The 16,884-nt window shown below is 42.0% G+C and overlaps 1 protein-coding gene across 1 annotated transcript; it reads right to left on the reverse strand.

Annotated features, from left to right (window-relative positions):
• Positions 1 to 733: 733 nt before the first annotated feature.
• Positions 734 to 1,911, reverse strand: LOC134223293 (uncharacterized). Its single transcript, XM_062702442.1, has 2 exons — positions 1,780 to 1,911; positions 734 to 1,656 (listed from the first exon to the last, which is right to left on the reverse strand). Exons 1-2 carry the CDS (start codon positions 1,794 to 1,796, stop codon positions 1,095 to 1,097), a joined length of 579 nt encoding a protein of 192 aa, XP_062558426.1. The 5' UTR covers positions 1,797 to 1,911; the 3' UTR covers positions 734 to 1,094.
• Positions 1,912 to 16,884: the final 14,973 nt, after the last annotated feature.

The following is a 16,884-nucleotide window of genomic DNA, read 5'->3' on the forward strand; positions in this document are numbered from 1 at the left end:
ATAACAAGTTCAGTTATCAATATGTTCGATAACGGGATAATAGAATTTGTTATCAATTAGTTATTCATTTCTGCTCGGGGAGCTCAAACCCAGAGAATATCCACAATAGTAAGATCGTTTCTTATTAAGCAAAATTGGGAAGTTAAAGTCACTTCAGGGATTTTCTGCACAAATCTTTTCATATCATAAACCTAAGCATATTTAATAGAACCAGGGCAGGATGTAGGAGGGTCCGGGGGGCCGTGACCCCGGGCCTCCACAATTGTTATGTACCAAAACCAACATTTCTTGTACATTTTGGGGCCCCTACAAGCTGTCGGCCCCGGGGCCCTCTTCCGGCTAAACCCGGCCCTGAATAGAACGTTTGCGATATTTGTTTGATAGGCACTGTGAGCTCATGTATTGAACAAACAGAATAAAATTAACACAGAAATAACAATTTGAATGATAGTTTGCGAAGGGAGTATACTTTTACTCGATGTGACTGACTTGCGGTTACTTTTCCATATGAAACTATTTGAGATATTTTTTTCCACTTTTCTAGACCAAATTTTTCGCTTAGAACACCATAACGCATAGTACATGCGAAAATCAAGTAAAATATGATAATAACTCAAAATTGCCAAAAAAAAATCACATTTGCGTGACTTGCATTTAGCGAATGTAAACCGGGAGGTAAATGATCGGTTGGGTGCGAAAAGTCCTGACTATATGAAAAAGTTCTCATTCAAAATGCGTTTTACGTAGGTAGGGGAACTGCCGGCTTCGTCAGGTTTTGGTCTATTATTGTCAGGGGGGTTTATTTTGACCAAATTTTATGAAATTTGGCCACAATATTCTTTGATAGACAAATGTATAGCCAGCATAATTAGTTAATGAAACCCCCTTACAATAATAGCACAAAACCTACCAAAGTCGTCATTTCCCCTACATTCATTAGTTCATTTTTATTTTCAAATATGATTACAAAGTTAACATAAATTTATTACTCATTCATGGATAACAAACATCCGAACTAATCCAATTCATTGAAATTGTTTCTCTTGATGATTTATCAATGCAGGGTACATAAATTAAGACAGGAATATACGCACTTAGTCTTTTAACGAGTCGTTTTTCGAAGTAGTTGATTTATATATCTTGCCATACACTTTCTTGCGATTCAGAAAACTTTGGTGAAGATAAGCATGACCGCAGATGCGTGGCCTTTCACGAGAATTCTTCACATAGAATTTGTCGGCGGTGATACCGTCTGCTTCGACCTGCTTCAGGATCTCGAACGATTTCTCGTACTCTTCGGGAGCATCGCGCGAAGCGATTTCATACACATTTTCCAACTTGATTCGTAGCCAATTGTTGGACAAATTCACCACAAATCTGCTGCCCACCGGGCGGTTCCACATCCATTTCTCTATGTTTGCCGGCACGATTTCCGCTCCGTAGTACTGCATGTTATGCTGCAGTGCGACGTCCCTCACGATCGATTCGACGGGAAGGGTTCTGTCCGGGTAAATCTCGTTGATCACAGCACTATAAGAATTTCCATATACTCCAGGATAAACCAGGAACTGGTCCATTTTGTGTTTCAGGAATGCAATGCTTATTGTGTATTCGTTTACTGTAGCTTCACTGTTGGGCTCAGGATTAATTGTTATGCTGTGGATGGGACATAATGTTACTACTATTAATAGCACCAGAAGCATATTTTTGATAGCAGCGCACGAAGTAGGAACATTTTGTTTGGATAAAAACGTTTTCGATTGCTCATATTGAATCAACCTGTCGAGAGCAGCCATGATGACCTTATGCACAAAAAAGTTTTTTCCTATTTACAAAAAATGGATGTAATTTCTTCCTAATGCGACCAAACTAACTGCGCAACTGTTAGCAGAATACTGGGTCAAGACTAGTAGTAGGAAATGTGCCTTACGATGTCTCATTCAACGATGACTACATTGAGTAAATAAATACACAAATCGTAGAATCAAATGCGCACGGTGTGAGTGGATGGTTATAAAGCACTTGAGATCATTTACAAGAGCAATGAGAGCTTCAACCAACTAAAACTCACACTTTGCTCTGAATAGCTTCGTTGATACAAAGGAAAATTTCCACTTGTTTCCAATGTAGTCGAAAGCAATATTTTGAAAAAATAATTTGCCGTCTCAAAAAAAAAACTTTAAAAAAATAGTAAAAATTATGGTTGACCTTTGCTTGGGTACTTATTCCGTTACTATAGAAGCGCTGCAAGTCCATATTGTTCACCCAACGGAATAAACTTGTTAGTTGATGAGATGAGTGTAGGAACATCTGCGTGAAGTTTACGCATTTTAATAGCTTGATATGGAAATATACCAATGCCATTCCTCAAACGTAGATGCACATTTTATGAGGAAATTGAAGGCGAAAGGCGAAGGCTGAAAGTCTCCCTAAGAAAGGTTCCCCCAAACACACGCGACACGACAGTCGCGGCGTGATTCTGTCGCCGTTGGTATGGCAGCGTAAATAGAACATTGCCTGCAGCGCTGGGCAATGGAAAATGGGAAATCGCTTAGGTCTGGGGGAGCCTTAAAGACACAAAAAAAATATCTTATCTATACTTTTGCCTCTCGTTAAGCAAAATGCAATGTAAACCGCATGTACTTTCTCATTTCCGATGTACTCACACATGACGAAATTTAGTCACTATATTTATACGATGGGTGTTGGTACTCCACAGCGTATTCACGTATGTTTTTTACTCTATGTTTACTCTTGTGTTCTCTGTATAGTGTTGATCGCCAATTAGCTTTGTCGATCCTTATTGTGTTTTAATCTTGAAAATGGAAATTCACAGACAGCTTAAAATATGTTAATTTGACGTTTTCGACCTCATTTTGATAAATTACATGGATGGTCATGCTTCTCAAACCTCCTGTCGCCTCTAAAAACGTGACCTACCTAATTTATGTACGATCAACAGCAATAAGAATCTAAGATAAAAACCAGGCCAAGCTCCAGTTGGATCAAAGAGCCTTGAAAGAGAAAGAACTATTCGTGATTGTAGATACTTAGGTGCATCCTACTTGTATATTCCCAGTATTCGACTCTGTTAGCTTTCCAGAGAGAAATAATTTCCAATAATTTTCTTCAACACAAAGACGTTTGGTGAACGTGGTAACCATCATCATGCCTGCGATCTACAAATTGTTCCTCACCGAGAAAGCAAACAAAATTACCCTCAAACCTTGTGCATCACTCACCTTCCGCATTACCACTCTATTATTAATTCTGCTGGCGATATTAATAGGAATTGTGTGTTTCCTTCTATAGCCCATAGAAAATTAAACAAAGTCTGAGTTAATCAGAGGAGCGACATCCAATTTTTGCCTTTCGCGTATACTAAGTATTCGTAAAGGCTATAGGATCACTCTAAAACCGAACTTTTGATAGAAGACTCGGAGACCCATAGTGTTATATACTAATCGACTCAGCTCGACGAATTGAGGTGATGTCTGTATGTGTGTGTGTATACAAAAAAATGCGAGACACACTTTTTTGTACTTAGCATTATCCGATTTGCTTTCAACAGGAATCGACGCGGAATCCTTCCTCATTCTTCGCTATTGAAAATTAGCTCAATCGCTCATTGCGTTCCGGAGTTAATAAAAAAACATTATTTTTTCCCCTATTTTTCCCAACGGTCCCCCCTTGGAAAAAAAATTCAAAATCGAAAAAAAAATATTTAATGCTGCAATGCAATCAAATGAACGCAAATAAATGTAAATTGATGGAAATAACTGAATCTATCTCCCTACAGTGCAATTTTGGCCTCTCTTATGTGCTTTTCTTGGTACTGTTATGTGTTTTCTTGTTTTATAATACACGAGAAAGGCACCATCACCGCTAGGTGGATTGTTCTGGTTTTTTTACCATGGATTTTGACAGGTTTGCCTGTTCGTTCCTTTTTGGGGGATAAATTTATCCCCCAGTGTCAAATTACCCCAATACTGATTTATTTTGCTGTAGTATGTGCGTGAGTTTTGAATGTTTACGTTTTTACAGGAGAATATGATGCAAAACGCCCATCAACTATATAGTTATACGAATTATCTCTACAATGCTATAAGGATCAACTATATAGCTATACGAATTATCTCTACATTCACCCTCTTGTCTACTCTGAGTTATTTATTATTCTTCAATTGTGCAAAAAAAAAACTTTATTACGATTAAAATTTAAATACATGTATTTTATTTATCGAAATGTCGTTTTTATTATTACTTTTGTAAAGTTTTTTTGTTATTTTGAGTGTTGTTTCTAGATAAATTACAGTTATGTTCCATGTACAGTTATGTTATACAGTTATATTTAATGAAAGGTTATTTTATTTGGCCACCTTTTGATCATCAGTTATAATTGGCATTAGAGTAAGTATGGTATTATGATGAGATCAGTGACTTACTTATAGACATTATATACGAACATGTCCTTAAATCTTCCGGGTTTTTTAATGTCCCTTTTTGGTCTCGTAGAAGTAAGCACTGATTCTTGATCTTTTCCTATGGCAGGTAATTGAGCACCATTATTGCTCAAATCAACTTCTTTGGACTCACCCTCCTGACTGTTGTTTATATCTTCATGTTTCGTACTGGATACAGATTGCCTACTTGGATCCGTCCCTAGTCCGTCAGTGCTACTATTCGAGTCCCCAATATATGAATTATAACGCAACCCTTCGTCATGTACCTTGTAATCGTATACTCTTTTAACATCTTGGACGTTTCGCGCGTATTGTACTCCCCTGTTGCTGAGAATAATTACTTTTGCCCCCTCACGGGTCAGAACCGTGTATTGTTCTTTTGAAAACAGTGGGTCGATTTTATTCGTTCTTGCCGTTGCTACCACTACTCGATCCCCGACTTTAATATCCGAAGGCTTTGCACCACGATGTTTGTCTGCATAGGATTTACTTATTAACTTTTCCAAAGCGTCACGTTCTGCAATGTCGTTATGGTCCAACTCCTTTCCAATATTCGATTTCCAAAGTGCGACGAACGATCCTCGGTACTTCCACCCCACTAGAAGCTCGAAAGGTGTGATACCGAGCCTTGAGTGGGGCTTGATAGTATTGTGTACATGGACATACCGCTGTAAAGCAGATCGCCAACTCGTTTGGTCTTCCCTGCTGCCAGCGAGAGCCTTAAAAACACCCTGGTTTTGGCGTTCTACGGCGCCATTAGATTGGGCACTCCGGGGGATAGACTTCCTTACTTTGACTCCTTTTTGTTTCCAATGTTCAATGAATTGTGCGCTAAAGAAGGGTGGACCGTTGTCGCTTTGAATAATCAAGGGAAGACCCCATGTTTCGAAGATTTTAGAGAGTGCGACAGTTGTGGTCTTAGCATCCATGGATATGATTTCAATAGCTGATAAAAATCGAGAAAAAGTATCCACAACAATTAAAAATTTTCCAGAGCCACAGCCAGGAACGCTCAGAAAATCAATTTGGAGAATCTCCCAAGGGCCATCCGGTAGGGTGCGACTTGAGAGAGGTAGTGGTGGGTTCCTTTTCGTGATAATTAAACAAGTACGGCAAGATTTGACGAACTGTTCCACAGCGAAGCCTACGTCTGGCCACCAGAAGTATTCTCGAATGATACGCTTCATCGCTGCAATGCCAATGTGGCCCTGATGAGCTGCTTCCAACGCTCTATAACGCAGTTTTTCTGGAAGAATTATCTTGTCCTCTTTAAAGATTGTTGATCCGATGTACCGCAAACCAGATTTGTGTAACTCGTAACGACGCAAGAAGTCTGGCCATTTGTCAGAATCTAGAGAATTTCGGAGAAATCCCATTTCTTCATCGTTTTCCGACTCGCATTCAATATCGCTCCAAGTAATGTTCATCGAGCCAGCGTCGAGAGCATACAAAACATGTTTTTCATCCGTTTCGTCGAAGGGATCATCACGCTGTGTTTTGCTGATAAGCCTCGAGAGCGCATCTGCCACATTCGTATGGCCGGGAACTCGTTTAACAGTGAAGTCAAACGACTGGAGCCTTAACGCCCAAGCATCAGCTCTAGAGACGGCTCGCTTACTTGCTTTTCTACCTGCACCGAAGATAAACTCGTTCGCTTCACAATCCGTACGGACGACAAAAGTTTTGCTTGTCAAATAGAAAGAAAATCTCTCCACTCCCCAAACAATCGCCAAAGCTTCCTTTTGGGTTTGCGGATATTTTTGTTCTTGCTCTGTCAAAGCCTTTGACGCACAAGAAATAATTCTTGGCGTACCGCCCTTGTTGTACTGAATCAGAACTGCACCGAGCCCGACAGGAGATGCATCCACAAAAAGATCGGTCTCGTCCTCACTGGAGAAATAACCCAGTTTAATTACCGAAGTAAAAGCGTTTTCTTTGAGAAATCGAAATTCTGCCTTTTCATCCTCAGTCCAATAGAACGTATCAGATTTAGCTAACACCCTGAGCTTCGCCGTTTTATCAGCCCGCATCACAATAAATCTCTCCACAAAATTTATGAGACCAAGGAAACTTTTCACCTCGGAGTGTGTATCCGGTCTGCGAAAGTTCTGAATTGCCTTCAGTTTATCCTCTTCTACCATGAGACCATCCTTGGATAACGTGAATCCAAGAAATCGAAGTCATGTAACTCCGAAGACACATTTCTCCTTATTTAGGACTACGTTGTGTTCGCGGAGACGACGAAGCACCTATAGTAACGAATAGCGACAGTCAAATCAGTTGCACAAACGGTTCATAGGATAATATACCTCTTCCAAGTTTTCGTCGTGCTCTTCTTGGGTAAGCCCGAAGATCAGGAAATCGTCTAAGTAGTTAATAACTCCTTTGCACCCTGAGAGAATAACTGTCTGGCAGATTTCCTGGAATATATCCGGGGCATTGGTCAAGCCGAAGGGAAGCCTCCTGAATCTATACGTAGCATCACCGGCGAAAAAGTTGGTTAGATGTCTAGATTTCTCATCTAATACAACATGGAAGAAGGCACTGGACAGATCCAGAAACGAGAAAACGGTCGCCCCATGTAGCTTTGCCAATATTGCTTCCAGTGTTGGCATTTTGAAAGGAGATCTGATGATGCTTTTATTAGGCCCTCTCAAGTCGACTACCAACCTAATTAACAAAAGACATGAAAGTATTTGTGAGAGAAGAAAAAAACAATCCTAAGAACAAACCTTTATGGGCAGCAGGGACTATGTCCAAGGGCTTGACGATCCCTCCCCAGGCCATCTGCGAGTTGTGGGGCTTGCCTAGGATGTGGTGGGGTTTGACAGTGGGCCCTGTTAAACCTCTATAAAAAGCTGCAGGTATCCGCAAGTAGGCCCCACCAAAGCGACCGTGTGCCGCTCAAAGCGCACAAGCCCAAGTCCTGGTGTTAGGTGGGACGCTAAACAGCCCTGACACGACGGCCCTCCGACGAGACAGGAGGTTTGCGCTGGCCCAATAAGCCGCCTAGAAAACCAATCATTACTAACAATATAAGAGATAATGCGACTCGATATAATCGGCAAAGACCTAGGCGACGAATACAGGATCACGATTGGAAGCTTGGAACATGGAATTGCAAGTCGCTAGGTTTCGCAGGTTGCGACAGGATGATCTACGATGAATTACATCCCCGCAACTTCGACGTCGTGGCGCTGCAGGAGATTTGCTGGACAGGACAGAAAGTGTGGAAAAGCGGGCATCGAGCGGCTACCTTCTACCAAAGCTGTGGCACCACCAACGAGCTGGGAACCGGCTTCATAGTGCTGGGTAAGATGCGCCAACGCGTGATTGGGTGGCAGCCAATCAACGCAAGGATGTGCAAGCTGAGGATTAAAGGCCGTTTCTTCAACTATAGCATCATCAACACGAAGGGAGACCCGACGACGAGAAAGAAGCGTTCTATGCACAGCTGGAGCAGACATACGATGGATGCCCACTGCGGGACGTCAAAATCGTCATCGGTGACATGAACGCACAGGTAGGAAGGGAGGAAATGTATAGACCGGTCATCGGACCGGATAGTCTGCACACCGTATCGAATGACAACGGCCAACGATGCATAAACTTCGCAGCCTCCCGCGGAATGGTAGTCCGAAGCACCTTCTTTCCCCGCAAAAAATATCCACAAGGCCACATGGAGATCACCTAACCAAGAAACGGAAAACCAAATCGACCACGTTCTAATCGACGGTAAATTCTTCTCCGACATCACGAACGTCCGCACTTACCGCAGTGCGAATATTGAATCCGACCACTACCTCGTTGCAGTATGCCTGCGCTCAAAACTCTCGACGGTGTACAACACGCGTCGAAGTCGGACGCCGCGGCTTAACATTGGGCGGCTACAAGATGGTAGACTAGCCCAAGAATACGCGCAGCAGCTGGAAGTGGCACTTCCAACGGAAGAGCAGCTAGGCGCAGCGTCTCTTGAAGATGGCTGGAGAGATATTCGATCCGCCATTGGTAGCACCGCAACCGCTGCACTTGGCACGGTGCCCCGGATCAGAGAAACGACTGGGATGGCGGCGAATGGGAGCAGCTAGTGTAGGAGAAGAATGCAGCGTGGGCGAGATTGCTGCAACACCGCACGAGGGCGAACGAGGCACGACATAAACAGGCGCGGAACAGACAAAACTCGATTTTCCGGAGGAAAAAGCGCCAGCAGGAAGATCGAGACCGTGAAGAAACGGAGCAACTGTACCGCGCTAATAACACACGAAAGTTCTATGAGAAGTTAAACCGTTCACGTAAGTAGAGGTGTGCGCCGGTCCGATATTCGTCGGCGGCGGCGTTTGTCAAAATTTTGGTCGGCGGCGGCGGCGTTTTCGGCGTCACGCCGAAAGCCATTATTGCCGGCGGCGGCGGCGTGAATCGGCGTGGCGATTTTTTCATAACGTTTTTCTAAGATTTTTTTTTTGCTTTTTTTCGGGATATTTTCAAGACATTAAAAGACAAATCTTTTAAATTTCGCATGAAAAAAAGTGTTTCCATAATTTGGAAAATATTTTCGAGCAATCTTTGGAATAACCAAGAGAAGGTCTTTGTAATTCCCAAATAAAATTGATTGGAATTTCAGCAGAAAAATCGTCGCAATTTGCATGAGAAACTTCAGAATGTTTCACAAAAAAAATGTCTAAAAATGTTCTACAGGAAAAACTTCAAAATTAACGAAAAGTTCCTGTTGAATTTCTGTTGAATATTCTTCGAAATTTTCACGAAAAAATTCTTGATAATTGTAGGAGAGTACGGTTGGTAGAATGGGTGTTTAACCGTTGGCTTTCTCAGTCTAAAATAATAAAGACGGCTAGCTTGGCATGGCCAACAATAAAACAGTAAATTCTTAGGAATTTCCGCTGGAGACTTTCAAGAAAAAATCTCTGAAATGTTCACAAGAAATTGTCCGTAAGATTAACGGAAACTTTTTTAGAATTTCAGCGGAGGATTGTTAAAAATGTCTCCACGAAAAACTGAAAGTAATTTAACTGCAATGCTTTTAACAGCATTTCGATAGTTACATCAGTTTTGCAGTTATCGGACAGCTGAGCTTTAAAACGATGTCAATGTCTATGATAGCTGCATAGCGCTGAACAATCAGGCGCACTTCTATTCTGGCGCCGTCTGACAATTGTTTGCCGTCTTGAATGCGTCGCAGTTATCGAACGCCTTTGGCTAGCTGAAAAGAAAACTTGTTGCAGTTATCGAACGACTAATGTATTGTCCATAAGAAATTGTTGGAAAATCCCATTTGACCGCAAGCGACACACGGCCGAACTGGTAATTTGGCCCAAATAGTCGTTTGCCCTAACAGGTCGTTTGGCCGAATAGATCATCAGCCCAAAAATGCTGTTTGGCCGAAATGGTCGTTTGGAAGAATGGAATATTTGTCCGAAAATATAGTTTAGGCCAACAGATTATACGGCCAAATGTCAATAACTGAACGCATAATTTATTCCAAAATATCCATTTGGCCTAATAACATTTACGTTGAAAAGGCTAATTGTCAAACGACCCTTGAACGAAATTTCGTAACCTCTCTGCTTTTTAAGTTGATACTGGCCTTTAAGCCAAAGCCATCTAATCAAATCCCATTAAGCCGAAACGTCTTTTTGGCAAAATGAACAATTCAGCCAAACAACACTTTTCAAAGAGGGTTGCAGAAAGTACATTTTTGGGACAAATGGCTCTTTCTACAGAATGACATTTTTTACCAAACGGCATTTTTGGTCAAATGATCAATATTCGGTCAAACGACTTTTTCATCCAAACGGCAAATTCAGCCAAATAGTTAGGGTAAACAACTTTTTACAAGTCTGCCAAAATTTTTCTTTTGCCATTGCCACAGCCATTGCTTTCGGCCAAACTACATTTTCGGTCAAACCAGTTTTGACCTGATAACAGTTTCCGTGAAACGTTTAGTTTTGCTAAATGGTACCTGGTTAGATGTCTTTTGGCCTAAAGGCCAGTATCGACTTAAAAATAGAGAGGCCACGGAATTTTGTTCAATGGTCAATAGACAAAAAGACCATTTCGCCATATTACCCGTTCAGTACGAGGATCAGTCATTGAAATTTTGCTGTATTACCCGTTGGACCAAATGACTTTTTCGGCCTAATGGCCTATTCTGTCAAAAAACTATTTCTGCAAAATGGAATTTTCGGCCGGACAACCTGGTAGGGCAAACGGCTTTTTCGGCCAAATTTCCAGTTCGGCCGTCTGTCGCTATCGGTCAATGGAACTTACCAAGAATTTCTAATCGAGAAAAGAAAGAATTTTCTGAAGAAATCCAAAAAAATCCTCAAAAATTCCGAGCATTTTTTCGATATTTTAAAGTTGGCTATTTAGTGATGTTCCATATGAAAAAATCACTCTAATAAAGGATTAAAAAAACTAACCGTCTTATATAATCTATATTGGGGAAGTCGGCGTAAAGCATCTCTTTTACCAGTCACAATTTTCTGTGTGAATTTCGAAGAATACTCAACAGAAACTCAAAAGGAACATTCCGTGGATGTTCCGAACATATTCCTATAGAAATTTTTCACTTCTCGTGAAAAAGCTGAAGAGATTCTCATGTGAATCCCAAACAACTTTCCTTGGTAACTCCAAAGAGCTCCTCTTGGTAATTCCAAAGAGTTCTCGATACTTGAAAGTAGTTTCCGGAGAAAATCTGAAAATAATTTTCGAATAACTATTCTGGAAAATCTGGAAATCTTTCGTTAAAATGTTGAGACGAAAATCAAAAGATTCTCCCGTTATTGTCTTGAAAATATCCTAAATGACCAATTCAGCCGAACAACCAAAAGTCCTTTTCGACCAAACGACTATTTCGGCCGAAGGACATATTCACGATTTTTTTTAGCAAAAGGAACTGTTCGACCAAATGACATTCTCGGCCGAATAACTTTAGGCTAGATATCCTATCGAATTCTCAAAACATAATGAGATCATATAGAAAACATATTTTGATTTTGACATCAAATTGAGTCATAATTTGTTTTCAAATACAGTCGCCTCTCCACATCTCGATATTGAAGGGACCATCGAGATAGGGAGAGATCGAGGAGTGGAAGGAAAATTGAAATGGGTACTAGATCCAAAAAAGCTCGTTGCTATGAAAAACGACAACAAAACAAATGTCGTTTCTTGTTGTTGGTGTGTTTGTTATTGTCCAAAGATGGTCTAGTAGCCAAAATATTTGAACATATCGACATAAGGAGAGTAAATCCTGAACAAAATATGATCAGAACACATCGACATAGAGAGATATCGAGATATGGAGGTTATCGAGATGTAGAATGCTCAAATGTATGTAGATTGAAGGGACTGAGCAAACCATCGACATAGGGAGAGATATCGAGATGTAGAACACCAAGATGTAGAGAGTCGACTGTATGTATAAATCACTAGCAGACCCGACGAACTTTGTTTCGCCTAAAATTGGTTTATTCTCTGATTAGTTCTTAAGTTATGCAGTAATTTGTGTTTCATTTGTATGTTAGCCCTCCCTTCTAGAGTGGGGAGGGGTCTCAAACCATCTTAAGAACCTTCTCCGGCCCCAAAAACCCCTGCATACAAATTTTCACGCCGATCGGTTCAGTACTTTCCGAATCTATAAGGTTCAGACAGACAGAAATTCATTTTTATGTATATAGATTATGATTGATTACATATTTTGATCTCATTTTGCTGGAGATTACTAACCGTTAAAACAACCAAAAAGATATCAAATTAAGTAAACATAATCGATGATTTCACAACATTAAAAAAAGTTATCGGTTTGCTCGGGAAGGCTTCTACCAAATAGTCTTTTCGGTTAAACGACATATTCGGCCTAACAACTTTCAGCCTTGTGGCTTTCTGCCGAACGACTCTTTTCTGTTCAAAAATTCAATTTCAGTTAGATTTTTTTGAATTTCAACGGGAACTCCTTCGAAATTTTCACGCTTAGTTTTTACGGAGAGCTTTTCAAAATTTCAACATGATATTGTATGGATTTTTCATGAAAATAATTGGTATCTTAACGAAAAATTCTCTGGAATTTCAACGTGATGTTGTAGAGATCTATTAGGAAATTATATGGAAATTGCACTGAATCTTTGGAGTTTCCACTGAGAATTTGAATCGGCGTGGAAAATTATAGATCAGCGGCGTGACAAATTTGAAACGGCGGCGCGCCGAAGCAAAAACGTCGGCGGCGGCGGCGTGCCAAAAACTGTCGGCGGCGGCGGCGTGGCGCGGCGGCGCACACCTCTACACGTAAGGGCCACGTGCCACAGCCTGATATGTGTAAGGACATAAACGGGAACCTTCTTACGAACGAGCGTGAGGTGATCCAAAGGTGGCGGCAGCACTACGAAGAACACCTGAATGGCGATGTGGCAGACGAAGATGGCGGTATGGTGATGGACCTGGGAGAACGCGCGCAGGACATAATTCTACCGGCTCCGGATCTCCAGGAAATCCAGGAGGAGATTGGCCGGCTGAAGAACAACAAAGCCCCTGGGGTTGACCAACTACCAGGAGAGCTATTCAAACACGGTGGTGAGGCACTGGCTAGAGCGCTGCACTGGGTCATTACCAAGATTTGGGAGGAGGAAGTTTTGCCGCAGGAGTGGATGGAAGGCGTCGTGTGTCTCATCTACAAAAGGGCGATAAGCTGGATTGTAGCAACTACCGCGCACTCACATTGCTGAACGCCGCCTACAAGGTACTCTCCCAAATTTTATGAAGTCGACTCGCACCAACTGCAAGGGAGTTCGTGGGGCAGTACCAGGCGGGTTTTATGGGCGAACGCTCCACCACGGAACAGGTGTTCGCCATTCGCCCTGCAGAAATGCCGCGAATACAACGTGCCCACACATCATCTATTCATCGACTTCAAAGCCGCATATGATACAATCGATCGGGACCAGCTATGGCAGCTAAAGCACGAACACGGTTTTCCGGATAAACTGACACGGTTGATCAAAGCGACGATGGATCGGGTGATGTGCGTAGTTCGAGTTTCAGGGGCATTCTCGAGTCCTTCGAAACCCGCAGAGGGTTACGGCAAGGTGATGGTCTTTCGTGTTTGCTATTCAACATCGCTTTGGAAGGGGTAATACGAAGAGCAGGGATTAACACGAGTGGTACAATTTTCAATAAGTCCGTCCAGCTATTTGGTTTCGCCGACGACATAGATATTATGGCACGTAACTTTGAGAAGATGGAGGAAGCCTACATCAGACTGAAGAGGGAAGCTAAGCGGATCGGACTAGTCATCAACACGTCGAAGACTGAAGTACATGATAGGAAGAGGTTCAAGAGAAGACAATGTGAGCCACCCACCGCGAGTTTGCATCGGTGGTGACGAAATCGAGGTGGTAGAAGAATTTGTGTACTTGGGCTCACTGGTGACTGCCGAAAATGACACCAGCAGAGAAATTCGGAGACGCATAGTGGCTGGAAATCGTACGTACTTTGGACTCCGCAAGACGCTCCGATCGAATAGAGTTCGCCGCCGTACCAAACTGACAATCTACAAAACGCTAATTAGACCGGTAGTCCTCTACGGACACGAGACCTGGACGATGCTCGTGGAGGACCAACGCGCACTTGGAGTTTTCGAAAGGAAAGTGCTGCGTACCATCTATGGTGGGGTGCAGATGGCGGACGGTACGTGGAGGAGGCGAATGGACCACGAGTTGCATCAGCTGTTGGGAGAACCATCCATCGTTCACACCGCGAAAATCGGACGACAGCGATGGGCCGGGCACGTAGCCAGAATGTCGGACAGTAACCCGGTGAAAATGGTTCTCGACAACGATCCGACGGGCACAAGAAGGCGAGGTGCGCAGCGGGCAAGGTGGATCGATCAGGTGGAAGATGACTTGCGGACCCTCCGTAGACTGCGTGGTTGGCGACGTGTAGCCATGGACCGAGCCGAATGGAGAAGACTCTTATATACCGCACAGGCCACTTCGGCCTTAGTCTGATTAAATAAATAATAAATAAGAACAAACCTTATGTCGTCCTTTCCCTTCGGAACTACGAGTAATGATGAACAAAACGACTTTTCCATATCCGAGGACACTGGCTCGATCATTCCTGCTGACAATAGGTCATTCAATCTTCGTTTGGCTTCTTCTTTGAATGCCGGTGGAATGTTAGTGTATATATTTCGGGATGCGGGTTTATTCTTATCATATGCTAATGAAACTGGGGGAACATTGAATTTAGGAAACTCAATGTTACTTGAAATTGAATAAATCTCTCCTGGAAAGGGATTCTTTTCATCTCTACGATTGTCCATGATCGGCACGCTTAGTCCTACTTGAAGTATACTATAGCGAAGCGCCATGCCTCTACTAAGAAGGGATCTCGCCTGATCAACAGCATAAAATTTTTCTAATAGTTTGGGACGGTCGTCTGTAATCAATAGCTCGGCTACGAATGTTGCAAGCACCTCAATATTTCCAACAGAACCATAACCTTTCAATAGTTTATCTGATCCTGTCTTCACCTCAAATATAGCCGATCGAGTTTCATCGTTGTTCATTATCTTCCGAAAAATATCACCGTTGATAGTATTAAGGCTTGTTCGCGACAAAATCTGGACACAACATTGAGAATAAAAAATAAAAAAACGATGTAGTCAGTTTATTCGGCATCATTTTTACTTCAAATTACTTCATTCTCTGTCTATGCTTTGATATATGCACTAAAATTGGTGACATTTTAATTTCCCAAGAAACAGTTCGTGTCGACAGATTTGTTCTCGTCTGTAGTCTTTGTTTCACCTTCCCATCCTACTGGTGGTTCCCTAAATCCGTTCTTGTTCAACTCCTTGGCATCCTCATTGGTGTCAAAGAAGCATCAAACTATTTCAAGACTCTATGAACAGGGCTTATATGAAAACAATAGCTTTTTAGCAAGATTTCGAATCGAAAGAACTAGACCTTAATGGCGGCTGCACAGAATTGATTTTCGAACCTGCTCTTTCTTCGACACCACGATCCATTTGGTACTTGTAATACTAATAAATAAAATATTTTCTGATAGTACAGACATACGTTCTTTACTCTACGAGATATTTCACTCGTTGATGAGGTATTTCAAAAGTTATACATGTTTTGGAGTGTCCAGATTTTGTCGCGAACAAGCCTTAACTTCGGCTCCCGAATCGATCAGGAACGGAATAGACAGCCCTGCTATGTATCCATGAACACAAGCCCCTTGATCAGCGTGATGCGGCTGTTCAGGTGAATTCATGACAATAGACATCGTTGCCTGTAACAAGCCAAACAAAACTTGTATTCTTCAATCCTTTTGAATAAGAACATGCATTCAGAAGTTATGATAATGATTTAATTATACCGCAAACATTTATTATCATTACAGAAGTGTAAAGTACATTATGTTATAATCCATTCAGAATTTCAAGACAAAAAAGAAAAAAAAATTGAGATGCAATACATCAAAATGTAAATTCGCCTTTCAAAAACTTACGTTTTGATCCTCCGTTGAATCCTCCTTGGAAAGGATAGCGATCTTCTTCGAAACTGGCTCATCAAGCTTACTGCCATTGTCTGTTGGTACCTTTCGTTTCTGGGGTTCACGTTACATGTCCGAGCTAAATGTCCTTTTTGTAAACAATTGCGACAAACTTTATCCATCGAAGGGCAGTTCGATGCCGGATGGAATTTACTCATACAGCGCCAACACGATCTTGCATTTGGGCCCATACTTGATTCTCGACGATAGGCTCCTCTGTTAGTTCTCATCTGCGGATTACTGAATCTTTGTTGGTTTCCGACTGTCCTAGCCGGTTGAAAATGGCGATCATATTCGGGGCGGGTATCCGTAAAGTATTGTCGACCGGTTTCTGCAGAATGTCTACTAGTAACAATTGCAACTTGAGGAGGTGCGTGTGATTTCGCAAATATCTCTTCATTCAACTGCCCAATTTCAACTGCCCGAACCTTTTCGAGTAGCGTTGAAATCGAACCTCCTTTTCTTAGGCATTTTCTTCCTATCTCGCGAATCCTCAAATTCAAGGCGTGCGACTGAATAACATCCGCGATATTATCCAAAAGCTGAGTTCCATCGTAATCACAAAGTTTTGCGATATTAATCACACGTTTCACATACTTGAGGTCCGTTTCACCAACACCCTGGGTCAATGATCGAAGCTTCTGCCTTTGAAGCAAAGTGTAATCGCGGGAACCGAAATGGTCCATTAAACGCCTCATGGCATCTGTATATGGGGTGATCTCGCAGCCTGAAAAGCCGGATGATGAACCAGTATTTTCGAATATCTCAAGTAGCTTTGGCCCTGCTTTAATGCGAAAAATACTCATTTTTGTCTCTTCGTCCGTTACTCCCACCAGCTTCATGG

This window comes from Armigeres subalbatus, chromosome 3 (assembly GCF_024139115.2).
Source record: "Armigeres subalbatus isolate Guangzhou_Male chromosome 3, GZ_Asu_2, whole genome shotgun sequence".
Classification (NCBI taxonomy): Eukaryota; Metazoa; Arthropoda; class Insecta; order Diptera; family Culicidae; genus Armigeres; species Armigeres subalbatus.